This window comes from Dicentrarchus labrax, unplaced genomic scaffold (genome assembly GCF_905237075.1).
Source record: "Dicentrarchus labrax unplaced genomic scaffold, dlabrax2021, whole genome shotgun sequence".
Lineage (NCBI taxonomy): Eukaryota > Metazoa > Chordata > Actinopteri > Moronidae > Dicentrarchus > Dicentrarchus labrax.
In genome coordinates, this window is record NW_026136715.1 from 2,969,614 (window position 1) to 2,988,820 (window position 19,207).

Here is a 19,207-nt window from a genome sequence, read left to right on the forward strand (position 1 = left end):
ATGTAAAGTGTATTGTTATTTTTAAAGTTTAGATTATTATTTAAGATGTAAACGTTGAAGAGCTGAACATAGCCTCGTCCTGTATAAGTTCAAACAACCAAAGAGCTAATAGAACAATGAGAAGAAAACAATGCATGTGTCCAAGAATAAGCCTGTATCATTGGTAAAAAAAAAAAAAAAAATGAATTATATAACACAGACAGAGAATAACTTTAAAAGTTAAGAGAAAAATATCAGAAATTAACAGGAAATAATCTGCTCAAAATGACTAATTTTACACAAACTTCCTGCGGTTATCGGGCCCAATGTGTGTGTCCATTGTTACAGTTTAACAGTTGCTCTAAACTTATCATTATTGCATTTAATCTTATCATTATTGCATTTAATATAACATAAAACACCAATAAAACACAGCCAGTTTACTCAATGACAGCAAAGGGAAAAAAAAAGGTTGAAATAAAATAAAAGAATACACAACATATTGTCTGTCTCTGTTGAGTATTTGTTTGTTTATTTTCCGCCCCCCCACTACCACTAATTTACAAACAACGTGATCTCATCGTTTGTACGAGCAGCAGCGGTGGAATGTGTCCTGCGCGGTGCGTGCGGCGCTGGGGAGGAATGCCTTGGCCACGCCCCCTCGTCCTTCCCGGCCGCCCAATCAGCGAGCGGCGACGGTTTCAAGGCGCCCGCGGAGTCCCAACCGTAGAAAAACAAAGCCCCGGATAGCGACAAAACTCTTATTTTACGTCCAACCGGGCACGGGAATCCGTTTTATCGCATCGAAACCGGCCCCGGCGAGCTATTTTCGGTGTTTTCCCGCCGCTCTCCGACGTCTTTCCCCGGCGGTGTTGTTTATCTGTAGTAAAGGGGGGCTTGAAACCGCCCTCCCTTGCCCCATTTCCTCGGTTGTTTTCCTTCTCTCGCCTGGATTCTCCATGTTGTTGCTGCAAGAGTGAAGACTTCGCAGCGACGGGAAGAGAGAAGGAAGGAGAGGGGGAGGCTGCTCGGCGATATTAACCAGGAATAATATCGGTTTAAAAAAAAAAAAAAGGAAACACACACAGAGAGAGCGGACTTTAATAGCCTCTTTAAAAAAACAACAAAAACAACATATCCTAAGTGCCTTGCCCCCTCCCCAGGCGGACCATCGGAAAAGAAGAAGAAGAGGAGCGGCGGTTGGTTGGAGGTTGGAGGGAATAAAGAAAACCCAGGAACACAAGAGTAAAACCACCACCGAGGACGGATGACAAGTGATACCTCGGTGAATAATTGAGTCCACTTGTCAATAAAAGCCCAATGAGGGATGCCCATCAGTGCTCGGGGACAGGATTTGAGGATTTTGAGGGCTCCGTGATTGTCAGATGGAAAGTTCTGTTATCACCCAAGTGCAGAAAGAAGACGTTCAAGTGTCACCGAAAACAGGTGAGGAAGAACCCCCCCCCCCGGTGTGTGTTTGCAGCATCGTGTGTGTTTGTATGTGGATTAATATGTTGTTTTTCTGTGTGGGGATGGTGTTTGAGAGGAGTGCGCCCATTTGACAGTTGCGCGCTGCGGACGCGGGTTGAGGCGCATTGCCCCCCCCCTCCCCTCTCCTCTTTAATATTTATATTTAATAACATTAAAATCCTGCAAAATATAGCATGAAAAAAACACAATGAGCCTGTTTAGTAGAGGAATATTGCCTGGAAGCTGCAGCTTTAGTTGTTTTTGGAATAAACATAAAGAGGAAATAACTGTTAGAATAAAACAAATATTATAAGACTTGTTATTGTTATTGTTTTTATTGTTTCACGGTTTAAATACAGGCTCAGATATAAGTTCACAGGCTCCATTACGCACTAGGTTTGCCATCCAGGGCTTAGCTATTGTTGATCCTGTTTTTTGTGTGCAGTCGGTGCTCTTATTGTGCAAATCTCTATCGCTTCTTAACATGTGGTGTTGTGATTATCTTCACTGAGCCCCCCCCAACCCCCCCAGTGGTGTTTCTGGTGGTGCTGGTGATCCATGGCCAGCTCTCCAAACCCTGTATGTATATGTCGATCAGGTTGTTTGGCAGCCATCCCATAAACCTCTACTACAACCAGGTACACCAGCACGGAGGAGCCCGTCTGTCACCACAGGCAGCACCGTGGAAACCGAGCTGTTGTGTTCATGTATTAACTGTTATTGTTCATATTCTTGGAGGAGGAAGAGGAGGATGGATGGAGGAGGAAGAGGATAAGGGAGGGGGGGGGGGGGGGTCACAGATCATTGCGCGGCATTAAAGGAAGACTGCTGCACTGTTCCTCATGTTTGCATGTATTTGATTAGACAAACAAACAGCGTGGCTCTGTATTAAAACATAATGCACATCATAGGCTGGCTGGTGGGTGTAAAGGGGGGGGGGGGCTGGAGTGGATTAACATGGGGGGGGGCTGTATAGAAATACCAGGTGCCGCGGTGTTGACAGCGGAATGCACAAACACACCCCTCTTGCACACGCCCCATTGTAGCGCCGTTTGAAAGATTTCGTTGTTTGCACGCTTTTCCCTTGAGCCGTGAGAGGCTCTGCTCATTGATTCTCACTCACTGTTTACTTGTTGTTATTGTGCATACTGTGCGGCTGCAGGTACTGGGGGTCAAGATAATGATAATAATGTTGTTTTTGTTATTATCTTTGTTTGTTTTCTGATAGGTTAGAGTTTGTGTATCACAGATTTAACGTGCAGGAGGGATAATGTATGTGTTATGTCATACATTGGCCATTACTGTCTTCCTGTGGGGAAATCAATATGCTGACTTACACTGATTGGATCCCACATTAGCAGGATACAAATCATGGTGGATTGTATTGATTATTGAGCCTTGAAATATGTATATTTAAAGAAAAAGTGTGCGGGAGTAATGGAGGACAAATCAGAGCTCCAGTGTCCTTTGTCTCTTTAAACATGTGTTGTGTAACATGGGCATTGCTGTGTCTTGCGTTATGTCTTCAGAGCTCCGAGGGTCGGCGTGGACACCGGAGGTTAGAAGAAAGTGTGAACCACACACACACACACACACACACACACACACTTTGGCCTGTTTATCAACAGTTCCTCTTTCGAGTGAGGGGGCTCGGCGAGTTTGTGTTGTGCCGTATCGATGGGTATAAATCCTCCTATCTATCTGCAAGCCCTCACATGAAACGCACCAGAGGAGACTCGCAGGAATGTTTTTCCTCCCTTTTTCTTTGACTACGGCACAAGTGTGGTACGGGGCTGGGACACTCATCGTCACAGTGACTGATCAAAGACCTGCACACAGCAACCGAGGTGTGACTGACTCACTGCCTGTTCTGGCTAGCTTTCAGGCAGTCCTGAAATGTCCTGGAAGTTTTAAAATGGTTGGAATGTTTTCTGTCTGTGTTTTCTGTTGAAGGTACTGCTGCTGAAAAGTGTGGGTTTTCCCGCCCTCTGTGATTATATAACATGTACCAGCCATTTCCAGCAGCAGCGGCGGCGGCGGCGGCAGAGGCAGGCGCATTAAAAACAGATTTCATGTGCGGGACTGTGCCATCCCTGTGGACAGATGGGATGGTGCCTTTTTTTTTTTAGGAAAAAAAAGAGGGGGGGGCTCGTTTTACATGTTTAAAGCAGCTCATACTTTATCATGCTGAATTTCCTTTATGGGATAACATATATGATTTAATTTAATTTATGTATTTCTTGCAAGAATTGTTTTGAGTGTGGAATAAAGAATAAAAAAAAAAAGGTCACATTACGGGTAGGTGGTGTGAGTTGTGGCGTGTGATTCGAGGCCCCCACTTAGTATTTCCATGTTGACGACATGCAGTTTAACTCGGTTTCCTCATGAAAGTCTCTCTTTCTCTCTCTCTGTGTGCCGAACCAGGCCAGGTGAGCCGGTCTGCCCTGAAACAGCCTCGGAGTTGTAACATCTTCAAAGCGCTCTTCTGTTGCCTCCAAGCTCAGGATGGCCCCAAACCACCGCCACCACTACCGCCACCTTCCCAGCAGGCCTTGCTGGAGTCACAGGAAAATGGGACGGTTGTCAAGGTAACACTATTCTTATTTCCAGCAACATTTCACACGGCTGAAAACCATTTAAAGACCTCAGCTCAGTCCTGCCTTTATTTTTGTTTATTTAAGATTTTTTTTACTTCCTTGTCGCACCCACGCACACACACACACACACACACACACACACACACACACACACACACAGCGTGCCATAAAAGAAGTGTTTGAGTAGTTTGGCCATCTGTAGGAATAAACCAAACACACTGTTGTAAAAATGTTCTTATTATTGCCTTCAAGCATTATTTTTTTTTTTTTTTTTTTTTACAACTGCACACTAAAACCACGACTGCACCTGCTCTGAACATCTTGAAAGCTAACCGCAACTGTCTGTGGATATGGAATCACTTTGATGTTCACAATCGATCCTCTGAGGAAGATAAGAGCGACAGAGCGACTATCGGCCCTAAAGGCGCGAGCGAGCACAGAGCGGTGTATTGTGTGCCTCGTAATTGCTGAGGTGGAGAAAAAAAAAAAAAAAAAAAAGCCTGGAGCGCCTGCTGCACACGGCCGGCCACGCTGGTGAACGCTGTCAGCCTGATTAGAGCTTCACTACCATGTAAAGGGGCATTTTAATGAGATGCCATGTTTGCTCACATTGAGGAGTGTCCTCCAGCATCAGGAGCAAACAGGAAGCAGCATCTGTAGGGCCTGGTTATTGTCTCGCAGGCTCCCGCTGAAATGAAACTGAATTAAAAGGGTTGCGTCGATGGGGTTGTGTGGCATCGGGTTTATTGTTCAGTTGATGAAAGAAGATTGTTGTTGCTCGTGGATGTTTTCTTTCTCAGTCTTAATTCGCCTCCTTCGATTGGAATAAGCTATTTACGTTATGTAATATATTAATAATTAATGTCAGTTTACTGTGCTCAGAAAGAGCCTGGAAAGAAACAAAATTAATAAAGGGAGAAAACTGGATATCTAGAAATGAGATCACATCAAGGTAATGTGTTCTCCCCGCTGGTGGATCCCCGTAGAGACGCTTTTGGGAAGTATAATGAAAGAATAAATATGCTAATCCTAAAGATAGAAGCTGTTACAGTAAATAAAGAAGCTCATCCACACGTACACCCCCCGTCTAAAACTCTCTCTTATCTAATTTCCCAGAGGTAAACTCAAATGGTCATGGAATCACTGTACTATTGGGACTAATCATGCTGCTTAGCTATAAACCTAGCACAGACAAGACAAATTATATAGGTGTGTGTGTGTGTGTGGACAGTAGCATTAAAACAAGTGTTTGTGTGTCTCCTCAGCAATATGAACACAGCCTCCTGCCTGAGGTGAATGCCCAGGACCAAGGGAAGATATGTGTGGTCATAGACCTGGATGAGACCCTGGTGCACAGCTCATTCAAGGTACCAAAACGTATTCTTCTCTTTGTCAATGCTAGCATGTTAAACCTTATTTAAATGTGTTTAGTTCAAGGTTATTTGTACCCACAGGTAGGTTTGGTTCGCAGTAAAAAGAGAAGGCATTCCTCTTGACAAAAAGATAATAAACAACTCAGACAAACACGTTAAATGATAAATGTGCTCCAGGCTCTGAAGGACGAGCATTGTTGTTTGACCACGCAGCTTGTGACTTTATTTCAGTCTGAGTGAAAGCTTCTTCCGATTCACCAGGAATCAAGTAAATGACTGTTTGTGTATTTAGCTTATATGCACATAAAGGCAGCTTACAGCAGAGGTGTATCGGGCTCATTCCTGCTGCGATTGTTTAATAATCTGCATTAGAGATTCTTCACGAACACCATCACACGTGTTGAAGGAACATCAAGTGGATTATATTCTGTTTGTGCAGGCTGTGCTTTGTGATTTATGGCAACCGGCGTGGAGAGTCTGGTTCTAAGTGTCCAGTGTTCAGTTGTTATGTAATGCCATGTGAATGTACACAGCGCGGCTCATGTGAAACGGGGCATGCCAACCATCTCCCTCTGTGTGTTCTCCCTCCAGCCTATTAGTAATGCAGACTTCATCGTGCCTGTGGAGATAGAGGGGACCACACACCAGGTAAACTACCGTGTGCTGTGTGTGAGCGTGTGTTTGCCATAGAGGGGAGGTGGGGGGCTGTGTTTGTGTGTGTGTGTGTGTGTATGTTGATGTGTTTGCAGGGGTTGCTGAGCTGAAAAGGGATGGGTTTTGTAACTGATCAGCCAGGTTTTTTTTTTTTTTTTTTTTTTTTGCTGCTGTGACGGGCGCACGGAGCCCTCTACTGACCAGATGTTGAACAGGGAGTGTGCAGTTGGAAGTGGATGCATCAGCAAGAAAATGAGTCACTTCTGCACAGTTCATCTAAAAAAACTTCATTAATAAGTGAGACAGTACATACCACTGCCTCTGAGAAGATTTTAGAAAATATGTTCAGTGCACCGGGACCGTTTGTTCAACCTGGGTGTAGAGCGTCTCACTGGTGGACATGTGGAAATGTAATTAACTGAGGAAATGTGATTCCCGGGACCCCATGTGCTGGTACGCAGTCCTCTGTGGGCCTCTGCCTGGTTCAAGTAATCCAGGATAGGCTGGTTAACACTGGCACGGCCTATTCTTGATTACTTGTTTCAGGAACCGGCCGTTAGCAGCAAAACGGATGGAAATAATAAGTCGACGGCACAAACGTAAAGACATTTTAAATGGCAGTCCTGTAGGTTAAGACATGCTTCCTGACGCTCTGTCTTTCTTCCACAGGTGTATGTACTGAAGAGGCCGTATGTGGATGAGTTCCTGCAGAGGATGGGAGAGTTGTTTGAATGTGTGCTGTTTACAGCCAGTCTCGCTAAGGTACTTCACATCAGATACTGAAATAGATATTCATCTTTTATTCAGCACCGAGTTTGATGTAATGTCTGATCTATCAGATCCTGTTCTGCTCTCTTTCTCTCTCTCTCTCTCGCTCTCTCTCTCTCTCTCTCTCTCTCGCCTTCATAGTTCTCCTCTCGCTGTGATAGCAGCTGCTTAACATGCTGTTAGTCACTTCAATAGACGCTCCCTCCTCACGTTTAAAGCAGTAGTTTGTTTCTGTGCTCGTCTGGAACCGGTTGCACCAGCGCCGCATACGTTCAAACGTTAACCCAGTTATAACGCAGGTACTTGTTCTTTATTTGTGCATGTAGTCAAATAAACTAAAGAGAATGAAATATACAAACAATGTAAGAAAATGCACAGAGGGGACGAAATAAACACCCGGAGGAACCCAGCCAACACTGAAAGTAAAGATAGTTGTGTATGTCTAATTTATAGACCTATTCTTTTAAATATCTAGAAAAAAAAGAGAAGAAAATACAATTTCCAGCAACAGGAAATGTTAAATTAAAATACCAAGGAAGAAACAGAAATAAAAACAATGAAAACAATAACATATATTAACACTGTATCATACCTCGTTTACAAGATACTGAACTCTGTCAAGAGACGTTGTTTCAGGTCTTTCAAAAAAATCTGAATTGGGGCGTGACTGCGAAGTGAAGCAGAAAAGCTGTTCCATATGACGGGAAACTGTGTCCAGAACTGTCCAGTGATAACAGTGGATCTGAGACCTAGTAACAAAGGAGCTGAAGTTTATTGACGGTGAATAAACAACTTCAGGGTTTGAAATAAGTAGTGGAGATTTACGCCTAATGAAACTAAAATGTGTTGTACTAAATATTTACACGTACAAACTTCCAGATACAACTGCTACGTAGCTACCAACCAGCTGACAAAGCTATACTGAAGATATATGGTCGACATATCTGACCGGATACTGTATGGGATGTAAACTGGGTAGATTTGGAATAACTTTAACAAAAGCACAACGTTATGTCCCTCTGATTACCAAACGTTATGCTAATAAGAATTAAACTAGTTAATAACTCATCTTAAGTCAGTATAATCTTATATTTCCCTCTCAGTCTCAGTCTTAGAGCTTGTGATGCTACAGTGACTTCCTTTAAGATCCCATCCAGACATATTAATTATGTATTAAGACATATATACAAATAGTCTGATATGTTTTTTTAACAAAAGAAAGTAACATTTTCTCATTTAAATCCTTAAAAAAGTCATTTACTCCTTCTCTCTCATTAAAAACTATGATAGGAGTCTATAAATATGCACATTTTGTTCATTTCTTACGTTTCCTCCTTCACTGTAAAGTCCCTCCTCAGTGTCTGTGCACTGGTGGATCTCACTGTACAAGTTGAATCCAGGACCAGATTTAATTGCCGCAGCCCAGACGCAGCGGAGCTCGTAGACTCTGAGACATAAAGGATTCACGAGTACCTGGTGCAGCCGTCAGACGAGCAGATTTTAGTTGTGTTGAGGCTGCTTCTATCTGCTGTCAGAGTGTCCACCGTTAGTAGAAAGTTAGTCCAACCTTACACATCCCTGCTTTTCCCTCTCCCTCCCCCCCGCCCCCCCTCGGCCTCCTCCAGTATGCAGACCCAGTGACGGACCTGCTGGATCATTGTGGGGTATTCCGGACCCGGTTATTCCGGGAATCTTGTGTATTCCACCAGGGCTGCTATGTCAAAGATTTGAGCCGCCTGGGCAGAGACCTCCACAAAACCCTCATCCTGGATAACTCTCCTGCCTCCTACATCTTCCACCCTAATAATGCTGTGAGTTTCCCATCATTCAAAACATGTGGCGCCCGTTGTTAGACCGCTGCCTCGTCACACTCTCAGAGGCCTGGACACTGTGGGACGGAAGCATTGTGCAGAGGATAACTTGTGTGTACTAAAGCCTGACAGTGTGAGATTAGCTTTTACAGAATGATACTTATACATATTATGAGTAGTTGGAAAATTGCTAAGATAAGTCGATTTAGTTCTTGATGTTTTGAGAGATATTCATTGTTTTAAAGTGTCAAGGCTGCAACTAATTATTATTTTCTTCACTGAGAAATCTGCAGATTTTGGATTTATTGTTTGTAAAGTGGCACATTATAATTATAAAGTCAGAGGTGACACCAGCAGATGCCCCGTTTTGTCCTACCAGCAGTTTAAAATCCAAAAACATTCAGTTTAGTCTCGTATGTGACAAAGAAAAGCAACAAATTCTCACAGCTGAGAAGAATTTCTTTGCATTTTTGCTTGAAAATCAACTAAAACGATCTGTCGATTTTCAGAATAGTTGCTGAATGATTTTCTAGTTCTAATCCAGATTTGTGGAAATCTACATTTAGGGCCGATTGCTGAAACAGAACTGAAACAGAACTGTATGTGCTTCCAGGTGCAGTTTGTATGTGTGAATCTGAGGTGCATAAAAGCAGTTTGTGACTGAGTCTGTGTTCGTCAGGTTCCTGTGGTGTCATGGTTTGACGACGTGGACGACGCCGAGCTGCTCAACCTTCTGCCTGTGTTTGAAGAACTTAGTCAAGCTGATAATGTTTACACCCGGCTGGACCAGCTTCGTGGACAATGAGCTCTCAGTGGACCTGCTCGGCTCCTGTTAGAGCTCCGGCTTGAAACCTCTTCAGCTCCGATAGAAGCGTCCGCTGAGAATAGATGCTAGAGTTCTCAGACGCTGCTCTGCTAGCCGCTGCACAAAATCCTCTGTTTAGAAAAATTGTATTATCACGGCCGTTTTTTAAGGAAATTCCGAGCCTGGAAAACACAATGTGTTTGGCTCAAACGAAACTATAGATTGCAATCTGAGGCCTTTCCTCTGAACCTCAGTGCTGACATTATTGACAACCACTATTTGAAAGCACCATGAGAAAGAGCGGGAGACAACAACCAAAGCAGTCCCATCACAATCACTCCAGTTAGTATGAATATTAAACGTGGTTCTTTTGCCAAAGCAGAAGCCTGCCTGCCCTGACTTGACTTTTGGACATTGTTTTTTTTTTTTTTTTTAAATGATTGTGCCTTTTAAGGAACAACAACAACAGAAAAAAAAAAAAAAAAAACAGCTCTTTTTTGAAATTTCCACCAGATTTTATACATTTATTGATTTCTTTTTATAGGTTGTTTTTTATAAGGAAATCTATTTTTAAACGGTGAACATGGTTCTTCTATGCAACCCAGTTGTGTAATGACATGGACAGTACCTCCTAAGTAGCCAGTCAATAATTGCATTCAGCAGATGTAAACATTACTGTAGCCTTATTTTCCTGTAAATGAGCAGCAAAACAAAAAGTGTATTTTACTTATTTGTACTATAAACATAATTTCTACAAAAAAACATGCAAATATACATCACTTGTGGTCAGATTGCTATTTGATATACTGGTTATAAGTTAAGTAAACACGGTGAAATCTTGTCTTTGATGGTCAGTTGAAAGCAGACACACTGGAGTATGTTGGCACATAGGACGGCCATAAATGCCACAGTTTTCAGTCAAGGTTTTAATAATAGTTAATTTCTTACGATGTCTTCTCTTTTTCTTACTATATATGACAAACAACTTGCACTTGTTTTACATTGACAGTGCTGAAAGTAAAAAAAACAAACAAAAACAAACTGTGCCTTTTTGAAATTCGGACAGAGAATGGTGTTCTGCCTGAAAAGAGATTTGTAGGCCTACACAGTCTGATGTGTCATGCTGAGCGTGAGAAAACACTGTCAAGAGCAAGTGTAATGCCATGTGGCTCTGGTACTTGCAGTGCAACACTTGAAAATATCAAATTTGATTTTTTTAGCATGTGTGAGCGTTTTGTTTTCTATATTTATTGGCCAAAAAAAACCAACAACCTGTATTGTCCAGTACTTCTTAATGCTTCTTAAACATTTTTGTATTGTAATCCATTTGCCTACTTTGAGGCTGGCCTTGTGTTTTAACTCTTTATCTGTGCCTAAATAACATTTTGCTGTCAAAAGTTCATTGATAATTCAAAAACTTGCGCAGTTAAAATCAAACAAATATACATGTAAGTCCGAGATTCAATCATGCAAGATGTGTTATTTTTTTTTTCCTTTCCATTTTAATTCAGTACAACAGATATTTCGTTGGGGTTTGTTTCCTGGGTAATATGGTTTTCCTATGATGTTTTAATGTCTGATGCAATTATTGCCTGCATGTTAACTAGTGAATGACAATGAATTTGTACCAGTTGTGATGACCAAAAGTATTTGTTTAGACAGTCACAATTTGTCTTTGTGTATCAGAATAAATCAAAAACTCATTTTGTCTACCTGATCTGACCAAAACTCTAAAAAGACAAGGTGCTACCAGTTTTTATTTTAAAATAAAAATTGGTTATATTGTACTTTTTGTGTGTGTTTTTCTCCACTGTGACACTAAAGGACACTTCATTAGTCTGAATGTATACAACTACTTTTGCTGTATGCCCGCTTATAAAACTATTGAGCGTCTCTTTAGTTTTAAATATGCTGCAGGATCAACTTCTATCACGTCTTTTTTTTAACCATCTTTACTCGCACACATGAACATGTCCAACATTTGGCCACTCAAAATATATTTAGCAATATTTATTTTTACACACACAGCTCTGTGCTTAACAACTAAGATATATATATATACATCTACTGCATCACACTTCTGAGGGAGCTGTTATACTTTATTACATTTATCTGACAGCTGTAATTCTTCACATTAAGACATTAAAGTGATTTATTACATGTCATGAGGGCAACCACCCTTTAACAGTTTAATTAAATTATTAATTTGTTCATAATTAAATATGAAAAGGGTTATTCTGCATAATTACTTTTACTTTGGGTACATTTAATTGTTAATACTTTTGTACTAAATTAAAGTTTGTATATTTACATTGTGGTATTGTTTCTTTTTACTAAATAAAACCGAGAGTGCATTAACAGATACTCATTTTACATACATGTATTTAACGTTTATAAGGCTAATAAATAAAGATTAAAACTTTAAAGTTGATGTAAAATGTATTATTTTAAACGCATTGCATGCCGTTGCACCATATATGCGTCATATTGATCGGATATCGATCGATACCCACACTCCTGTATGTATGTGAGTTTGCATCAGCTTTGTGTTTACTTCAGGAACATGTTAGTGGGCTCTTTGTTTTTATATTTATTGAACATGTGGTCGCTGTCTGTCTGCAAACGTTGCGACAGACAGGTTGTCTTCGCTGTGAACGTTTATTACGGTGCGGCCAGGTTTATGAGTCGGCCATTTTAGGTGTACCGGGGACATTACTCGGTGACACCAGGAAGGGCCTTTTAATGTCCCGAGTTCTTCTTTAAATAATAACAACATCGGTTTAACGCACAGTAATTATAAAATAGACGATTTGTTTATGTGTGTGGATTAAAGACGCGGGTAATCGCTGTATTGTTTTATTTTACCCGCGGGTATCGGGACTACAACTTTCTGGGCGTTTCCATGGTGACATCATGTGAGCTGACTGACACGTACTGTTTACGATATATGGGGTTTTTTTTTTTCTCGCCCAGGACGGCGAAGTCATAAGCCGCCCTCCTCTGCTTCTGATTGGCTCACACCTCACATTCTTACGCATCACGCCTAAATCCAACCAACCAGACCAATGAAGGCGACGCATTCTAGCCAATCAGAGGCCGAGTAGGGCGGGGCATGACTTCGCCACCCTTGGAACAGAAAAATTAGCGTTCTGTTTTGTTGAAAGGAAAAAAAAAGTAAAGCAGGAAGAAGAAAGGCAGTGAAAACAGAAAGCTGAGCGACAGATAGGAAAGCTACGAGGTACGTACGTTATATTATCGCACTCTACGCGTGTTCTCGGTGTATATTATTAAAGCTAGCTGGAACATTAGCGACGTTATCCGCCGATTTAATGGACGAGGCGTCGAACTGTGTTGACAGCTAGCCAACGTTAGCTTCGCCAGGCTGTTCGTCCGTTAGCGCTTAAACGCTGCTGGTTAGCAACGTTAGCTGTTAATAAGATCCTCACATGCGTCAAACTCAGGAGGGGTTCTGGGTTTTTAACATATTTATTTATGAATTCAGCGGGTTAGTGTTGCCAGCGAACGACTGCAACAGCGGTTTGTGTGTAAAGTGAATCAGAGACACGATGTAATAGTTAACGCCTGACATTTAGAGATAACCTGTTGTGTAATTTAATGAGGTAGTTTCCCCTCCATATATAAATAAACTAACTTTATTTAACTTCTCCTGAAGCTGTAGCGTTATTTAAATCACTAAAACAGTCTTACACGGTTTTACTTCCATAAAGATGCATAAACAATAACAACATATATAAAAGTTTTTATTCTATCTAACGTTAATGCAGTCTGTGTTTTATTATTATATTATTCTACTTTTGATATTGCTGCTGTAGTAGTATCCTGTTAAAATAGGCTTAACTCAGGGATTATCTCAAAGTATATAACTTTTATTTTATTATACTAACTATACTTCTATCTCTCGTGTCAAACAGATTAACAAGATCCCTAATCTTCTGATTCAGGATTCATCCGTTTTATAAACTTCATGAATTGTGTTCCTACACTAAGCTGTGGTGGTTCTGGTTTCAGCTGTGTGTTATTTAATCATCTGCTCAAAGCGCTGTTATTCTTAAACGTCTAAAGAGAATATGTATTATTTTGTTGAGAGAGCAGCTGTGGTGTTATAATAGTTGTTCTGGCTCCAAATGAAGTTTACACTGTCCATAACTTTGTTTATTTAAGTGCGGTATTGCTGGAAGACTGGACGGGAGAATAAAACATGGCGATAGTTGGCTTCTACTTCCCCACGTAGAGTAAAACACCTAAACTGTATTCCAACTGGAGCAAATGTACTGAGCTGCGTGTGCTACCCGTGAAAGCAGATTATGACAGTTGAAAATAGCTGTTGGTTGTATAATAGTCTGGATTTCTGAGCGTTAATCACATGTGTTTTCTCTTCAGCGGAGACATTGTCCATTCAAGAATCTCTTCAGATCTCTACGCCTCCTCCTCCCCCCCCCTCCGGGTTTCCACCATGAATGTGTTTGACCGCAGCATCAACATCGACGCCCTCTTCAAGTTATCCCAAATGTACGTGAGCAGATTCCTGTGATTCCTCGCGCACTTTGTTTCCATCGTGCTCACTGTTATCTGTTTGTATTCTTGCAGATCTCATTCCACCCAGGTGCACTTGAAGAATGTGTACTCCAGCCTGGCAGTCTGTATGTTTGTGGCTGCCGCCGGCTCCTACGTCCATGTCGTCACACGCCTCTTTCAGGTATCGCCGACGAGTCTTACCTGTGCAGGTTTACATCGATGCAAATGAGAAGCACAGACGATCTTATCTAACCTGAGCTTGTGTGTGACGTTCAGGTTCCTGGCGGTTCAAACTATCTACTGCAGTTTAATATGAATTTACAATAACATTATACAGTATTGGGAACAGTTAAATAAATGGTATTTTCTCTGCTGAAGGTTAATGTTTAATTTTAGAAAAGTGTATTTTTATTTGTTTTTAGGGTTTTAGCGGAGGTAGTTTTTATTTTAGGCGAGATAGAGCTCCATTCTAAAACACTGTGGGAAACCCTGAAGTCGGGTTAAGTTTAAATTCTTCCACTCAGACACTGAACACATGCGTTGTGGCTCATTCACCTCCGTCCATGTTTGATGTGATAACAGTGTACGTGCCTGTAGAGGACAATGAAAGAGAGTTAAACACACTGCATGCGTAGAATACTCTGCTGCCTAATACTCAGAGCTTGAGATGATTGTTTCTATCAGCATTCACTATTGTTGTTCTCGGTTGATAAGATACTGAATGTGTTATGGATGAAAGACTTCACATGTAGCACGGCTCAATGTACAAGTAATTTCAATCAGAATCACCAAAAGATAAAAGAGTTGAGATAAGACAGAACTTTATTTGTCTGGAAGGACGTTTTCTGTTTTAACGTCTCTGCGCCCGAGCTCGTGAAAGGTTTTGGATGCCGTAGTATTGCCCTCTCTTTACCTCCCGCCCTCGTCCTCAGGGCGGCGTGCTCTCTGTGCTCGGCTCCTTGGGGATGATGTTTTGGCTCGCCATGACGCCACACAACCCTGAGACGGAGAGGAAGAGACTGGCTATCCTCGCAGGATTTGCCTTCCTCACAGGTAAAGTGGCGGTGTTGTGGGCATGCTGCAAGAAGTGTTGTCAGTTTGCATGTGAGCAGAGCTGTCTTGGGGGGGTGATGTAAGAGTCTAAAAGCGGTGTTTGCCTTCCTCTCTCCCTCTCCAGGTGTTGGCCTGGGCCCCACACTGGACTTTGTCATCGCTGTCAATCCGAGGTATGTGAAAGGTTACTCACTGTTAAACATCTGCGCATAAGGGACTAACAGGTAGATGAGTACAAGTTAAACATTATAACCATGAATCATTGATTTTAAAACTAAACAACAGATGAGGAGAGTGACTGGGAGCCGTCTGACTGTTGTTCATTTACTGAAAGAGTCTTAATCTGTTCTGGTGTGTTTCTCCTCAGCATCATTGTGACGGCTTTCATGGGAACCTCCGCCATCTTCATCTGCTTCACTCTCAGCGCTCTCTATGCCAAACGCAGGAGCTACCTGTTCCTGGGAGGTAAAGGCAGTTTGTTTATCGTGTGAGACTGTAAAATCCTCAACAACTAACACACAAGACTTAAAAGTGTCAATCCTCTATGGTCCAGTCCTGGCTGATTGGTGGCGAACAGCAAATACTAACGTTACAGGTCATTTTAATGAAGAAGTCGGGCAATAATGAGCTTTTTTTTCCATCATTCTTTGAGCAACTGTGGTCTAATTTAATGCTGCATGAGTCTGCACACAGTGATAGAGGAAGTAGTTAGTTACCTCACAAGTTGTGTGCAGCCCATCGTCTGAACCTCGACATCCGACAGCTCACTGTGGCTTCTTGTTCCGTAACTCGCTGCACGAAATGCAGAAAATGGCCGTGGTGAAAAATGCCAGTTTGTTGTTTGTCCTTTGTGGGCTACTGTAGAAACACGGCGGTTCAACATGGCGAACTCCATTTAAGACGACCCACAGTGTCTGTAGATAAAAACAGCTCATTCTAATGTAACAAAAACACAATTCATCAGCTTATTCAGGTGATTATACACTAATGGAAACATACCTATGCCTGTTATATGCCAACAGAGCCTCCTAAATGTTACACACTGGACCTTTAAATGCTTTTAATGTGAAGTTGCAGCAGTGGGAAATGTTTGCAGTAACATAAAACAGCAGTTTTTCAATATAAATAGTTCATCTCCGTCGTGTTTCCTCATTCAGACGTAGACTTAACAGACATTTATTTGAATTGAAATCTTGGAGACTTTAAATTGCACCCAGTTTTTGGCCATTATGCAGAATTTCTCATGTTTTAATTAACCTCCAAACATAACTCCTCACTCTCCTCAGGCACTCTGATGTCTGGCCTGTCCCTCCTGTTCCTGATGTCTGTGATGAACATGTTCTTTGGATCCGTGATGCTCTTTAAGGTAGCCGACCCGCTCCGCTCTGAACCTTTCGATGAGCGCCGCGTGAACCGTTTCAGCCTCATCATTTCTTTGTGCGTCTCTTCCGACAGGCACACATGTACCTCGGGCTGCTCATCATGTGCGGCTTCGTCCTGTTTGACACTCAGCTCATCATCGAGAAAGCGGAGAACGGAGACAAGGACTACGTCTGGTGAGCACCTTTTAATCCTCATTTGTCAGCTCGCACCTTCTCATAACCAAACGCTACGCAAATCCATCCTCCTCGCATCACGCCCTTCAAAATAAGAGCAGACTTGTTCAGATACGTTTGACTTTTACATAAGCTCAGCCTTTAGGGGAAAATTATTGAGATAGAGAGATAGATAGAGATAGATAAACAATAGCAGACGGCACTAATGGGTTTAAAACAAACAGTAAATAAATAAATGGGGATTTTGAGATATTTAATAATGAGCATATGTGACGATTCTGAAACAAACTTGACATTGTTTGTTTGTTTGTTTTGTTTTGAAGGCACTGTGTGGACTTGTTCCTTGACTTCATCACCATCTTCAGGAAACTGATGGTCATCCTCGCCATGAACGATAAGGTACTGATTGTTCTGAATTCGTCTCTTTTTAAAAGAAAAGTTTCTGTATTTTTTTTTTTCTTATTGTCAACAAATCCAACGAGGAGACAAAAACCAACAATGGAACAATGCTAACGAGTATTGTGTGTTTATTCGAAGCCACAGAGCTTCATCGAGGTTCAGATATGATTCAAACCACACAGGCGGACACTGGAGATCCTCAGTAACACAGCGGTTCCCAACCTTTATCTTCAAGAGACCTCCTCTATCATTAAGTAAACTAAGTGACACATTTTATAGATATTTCATATTATATTCAGTTCATAACAATAACCTTAGAGAATAACTCTTAAACTGTAACACAATAACTGCAGGAGGTTTATTTACAACTTCTAACAATCTGGTTGTTTTAACTGCGGACTGTACTAAAGCAGGACGAGGCTGTTTATCAGACAGTGAAGGCTCTGAATATAGTTTATGTTCTTCAAGGTTTACATCTTAAATCATAATTAAACTTTTTATAAATAAGAATAGAATGTCTGTTTTGCTGTTTTCGTGGGATTTGTTGACAATGAAACACAAGATATTCCCAACGTTCCCACAAGAACCTCAGCTGCTCTTTCAGATACATAACTTCAGCCTTTAACTGAAACTGTGTGCTCGGCCCAAATCACAAATAAAACCCGACATATTTTCTGATTGAGCTCGAGCAGAATCTCTCCGTGCAGATACTTTTGGTTTCATTTGCTGAGGTTTTTAGATATCTGAGACGACGGTGGCGAGGGGAATTCAGTTTGTGGTCGACAGAACAATGAGAAAGCAAAAGGACATTTAAATAACAACAGTAACATATCTCTCCAGAAACCCCCCCCCCAGTGGCACTCAGTCCTGTTGGCTACCCCTTCACTCTGTAAATTCCCCACAGGGCAACCAGGAAACGTTTGCACCATAAAATATGATCCATAAGACCCGAAACCAAACTGTACATAGTGTAAGAGGAAGCCTTCGTCCGGTTGCAACTCGCATCAACATGACTTTGAAGCTGTTGTACAAAATACTTGTGCAGCGGAGAGTTTTTACTCTGCTGTGTTTGTACTTTTCCTGAAGAATCTGAGATCAGCACATGTTGTTTTAATCTATCAGCATGGGGGTGATATGTGTGTGTGTGTGTGTGTGTAATTCTGATTGTGTGTCTCTGTTTCAGGACAAGAAGAAGGAGAAGAAGTAAAGAAAGTTTGAGTGGCTGAGAATTAAAACCAATCTTGTCAGAAAAGGCACAATTTGCAACGCACTTGGTGCTTCTCACTTTCTGTCTTCATTTATTGAATTAACTCCTATGTGGTCTTATATTATTGAGAAATTCTTTTGATTTAATTTTCTTTTTTCTTTTGTTTTAAACTTACAAGGGTTGAATGTAAGTTTATGGTAAACTAATGCTAGTTCCCATCATGGCTGTGAATGGAGAATAGACTAATGCTGCAGTGAACATGCTTGGCCTGTAGAGGGGAGCGTTGCCCTATGAAGAAGCTGAGCAGAAGAGTTTCATATTACTGTCATTTAGTGCCATAAATTAATGACATTATAGGCTCCTTTTCTTTCTTTTTAGTGGGTCACGTGAGCTTCTCAGACTGATCATTGTTTTATTTGAAGTTATGTAATTTCAGTCATTTGATTTGCTTATTTATAGTTTTCCTTGGTTCCTTTTTTTAGTGAAGTGTCACAATAAATGGGGTCCCATGAGTTTGACAACAGATCCTCCTCTCCCTCCTCCTCCTCCTCCCCGTAGATGTTTTGTTCCCACAAATTTTGTTTTGTGACCAACGTTTCGAGTAGGAATGGTGAAGCCTGGTATCCCTGACACCCACCGTGAAGGCCTGTCGGGCTCATGATGATCAACACTAGCTCATTTAGGCGGATGCAGCCACCCGGTGGTCGGGATTTTGGACTTTTGGCTGGTGAGGGAGGAAGAGTCGACGCCATCTGTCCACAAATTTTCAACTCGGATAGCAAAGCGAGGCGAATTATTCAGACCTCTCCCAGTGTAAATTTCTCTAAATATCTGTTGTCTAGAAATTAGTTTGCCAAATGATGTTAACCTTTGCAATTTTTTGAAAGTGTATACTGTGAAGAATTTATTTTATTGATGTAAAATTGAAACTAATAATTTGATACATTTGCTCAAATAAATGTGTTGAACGTATTGAAACAAAGTGATCCGCATATTTAT

The 19,207-nt window shown here is 41.4% G+C and overlaps 2 protein-coding genes across 2 annotated transcripts; both read left to right on the forward strand.

Moving 5' to 3' along the window:
* Positions 1–689: 689 nt before the first annotated feature.
* Positions 690–11,244, forward strand: ctdsp2 (CTD (carboxy-terminal domain, RNA polymerase II, polypeptide A) small phosphatase 2). Its single transcript, XM_051424391.1, has 7 exons — positions 690–1,425; positions 3,874–4,037; positions 5,312–5,413; positions 6,011–6,067; positions 6,743–6,835; positions 8,467–8,652; positions 9,332–11,244. The coding sequence occupies exons 1-7, from the start codon at positions 1,365–1,367 to the stop codon at positions 9,455–9,457; spliced, it is 789 nt and encodes a 262-aa protein (XP_051280351.1). The 5' UTR covers positions 690–1,364; the 3' UTR covers positions 9,458–11,244.
* Positions 11,245–12,528: 1,284 nt separating this feature from the next.
* tegt (testis enhanced gene transcript (BAX inhibitor 1)) lies at positions 12,529–19,190 on the forward strand. Its single transcript, XM_051424422.1, has 10 exons — positions 12,529–12,695; positions 13,859–13,987; positions 14,066–14,174; positions 14,926–15,046; positions 15,171–15,219; positions 15,414–15,511; positions 16,333–16,412; positions 16,502–16,602; positions 16,926–17,001; positions 18,185–19,190. Exons 2-10 carry the CDS (start codon positions 13,932–13,934, stop codon positions 18,206–18,208), a joined length of 714 nt encoding a protein of 237 aa, XP_051280382.1. The 5' UTR covers positions 12,529–12,695; positions 13,859–13,931; the 3' UTR covers positions 18,209–19,190.
* The last annotated feature ends 17 nt before the right edge of the window (positions 19,191–19,207 follow it).

What these genes read in the sequence shown, in the direction of transcription:
- ctdsp2 (XM_051424391.1), top strand. Translation starts at nt 1,365, where the DNA reads ATGGAAAGTTCTGTTATCACCCAAGTGCAGAAAGAAGACGTTCAAGTG. An exon ending in AAAATGGGACGGTTGTCAAG is followed by an intron (nt 4,038 to 5,311) that starts GTAACACTATTC and finishes GTGTCTCCTCAG; the next exon opens with CAATATGAACACAGCCTCCT. An exon ending in TGGTGCACAGCTCATTCAAG is followed by an intron (nt 5,414 to 6,010) that starts GTACCAAAACGT and finishes TTCTCCCTCCAG; the next exon opens with CCTATTAGTAATGCAGACTT.
- tegt (XM_051424422.1), top strand. Translation starts at nt 13,932, where the DNA reads ATGAATGTGTTTGACCGCAGCATCAACATCGACGCCCTCTTCAAGTTA. An exon ending in GTCATCGCTGTCAATCCGAG is followed by an intron (nt 15,220 to 15,413) that starts GTATGTGAAAGG and finishes GTTTCTCCTCAG; the next exon opens with CATCATTGTGACGGCTTTCA. An exon ending in GATCCGTGATGCTCTTTAAG is followed by an intron (nt 16,413 to 16,501) that starts GTAGCCGACCCG and finishes CTCTTCCGACAG; the next exon opens with GCACACATGTACCTCGGGCT.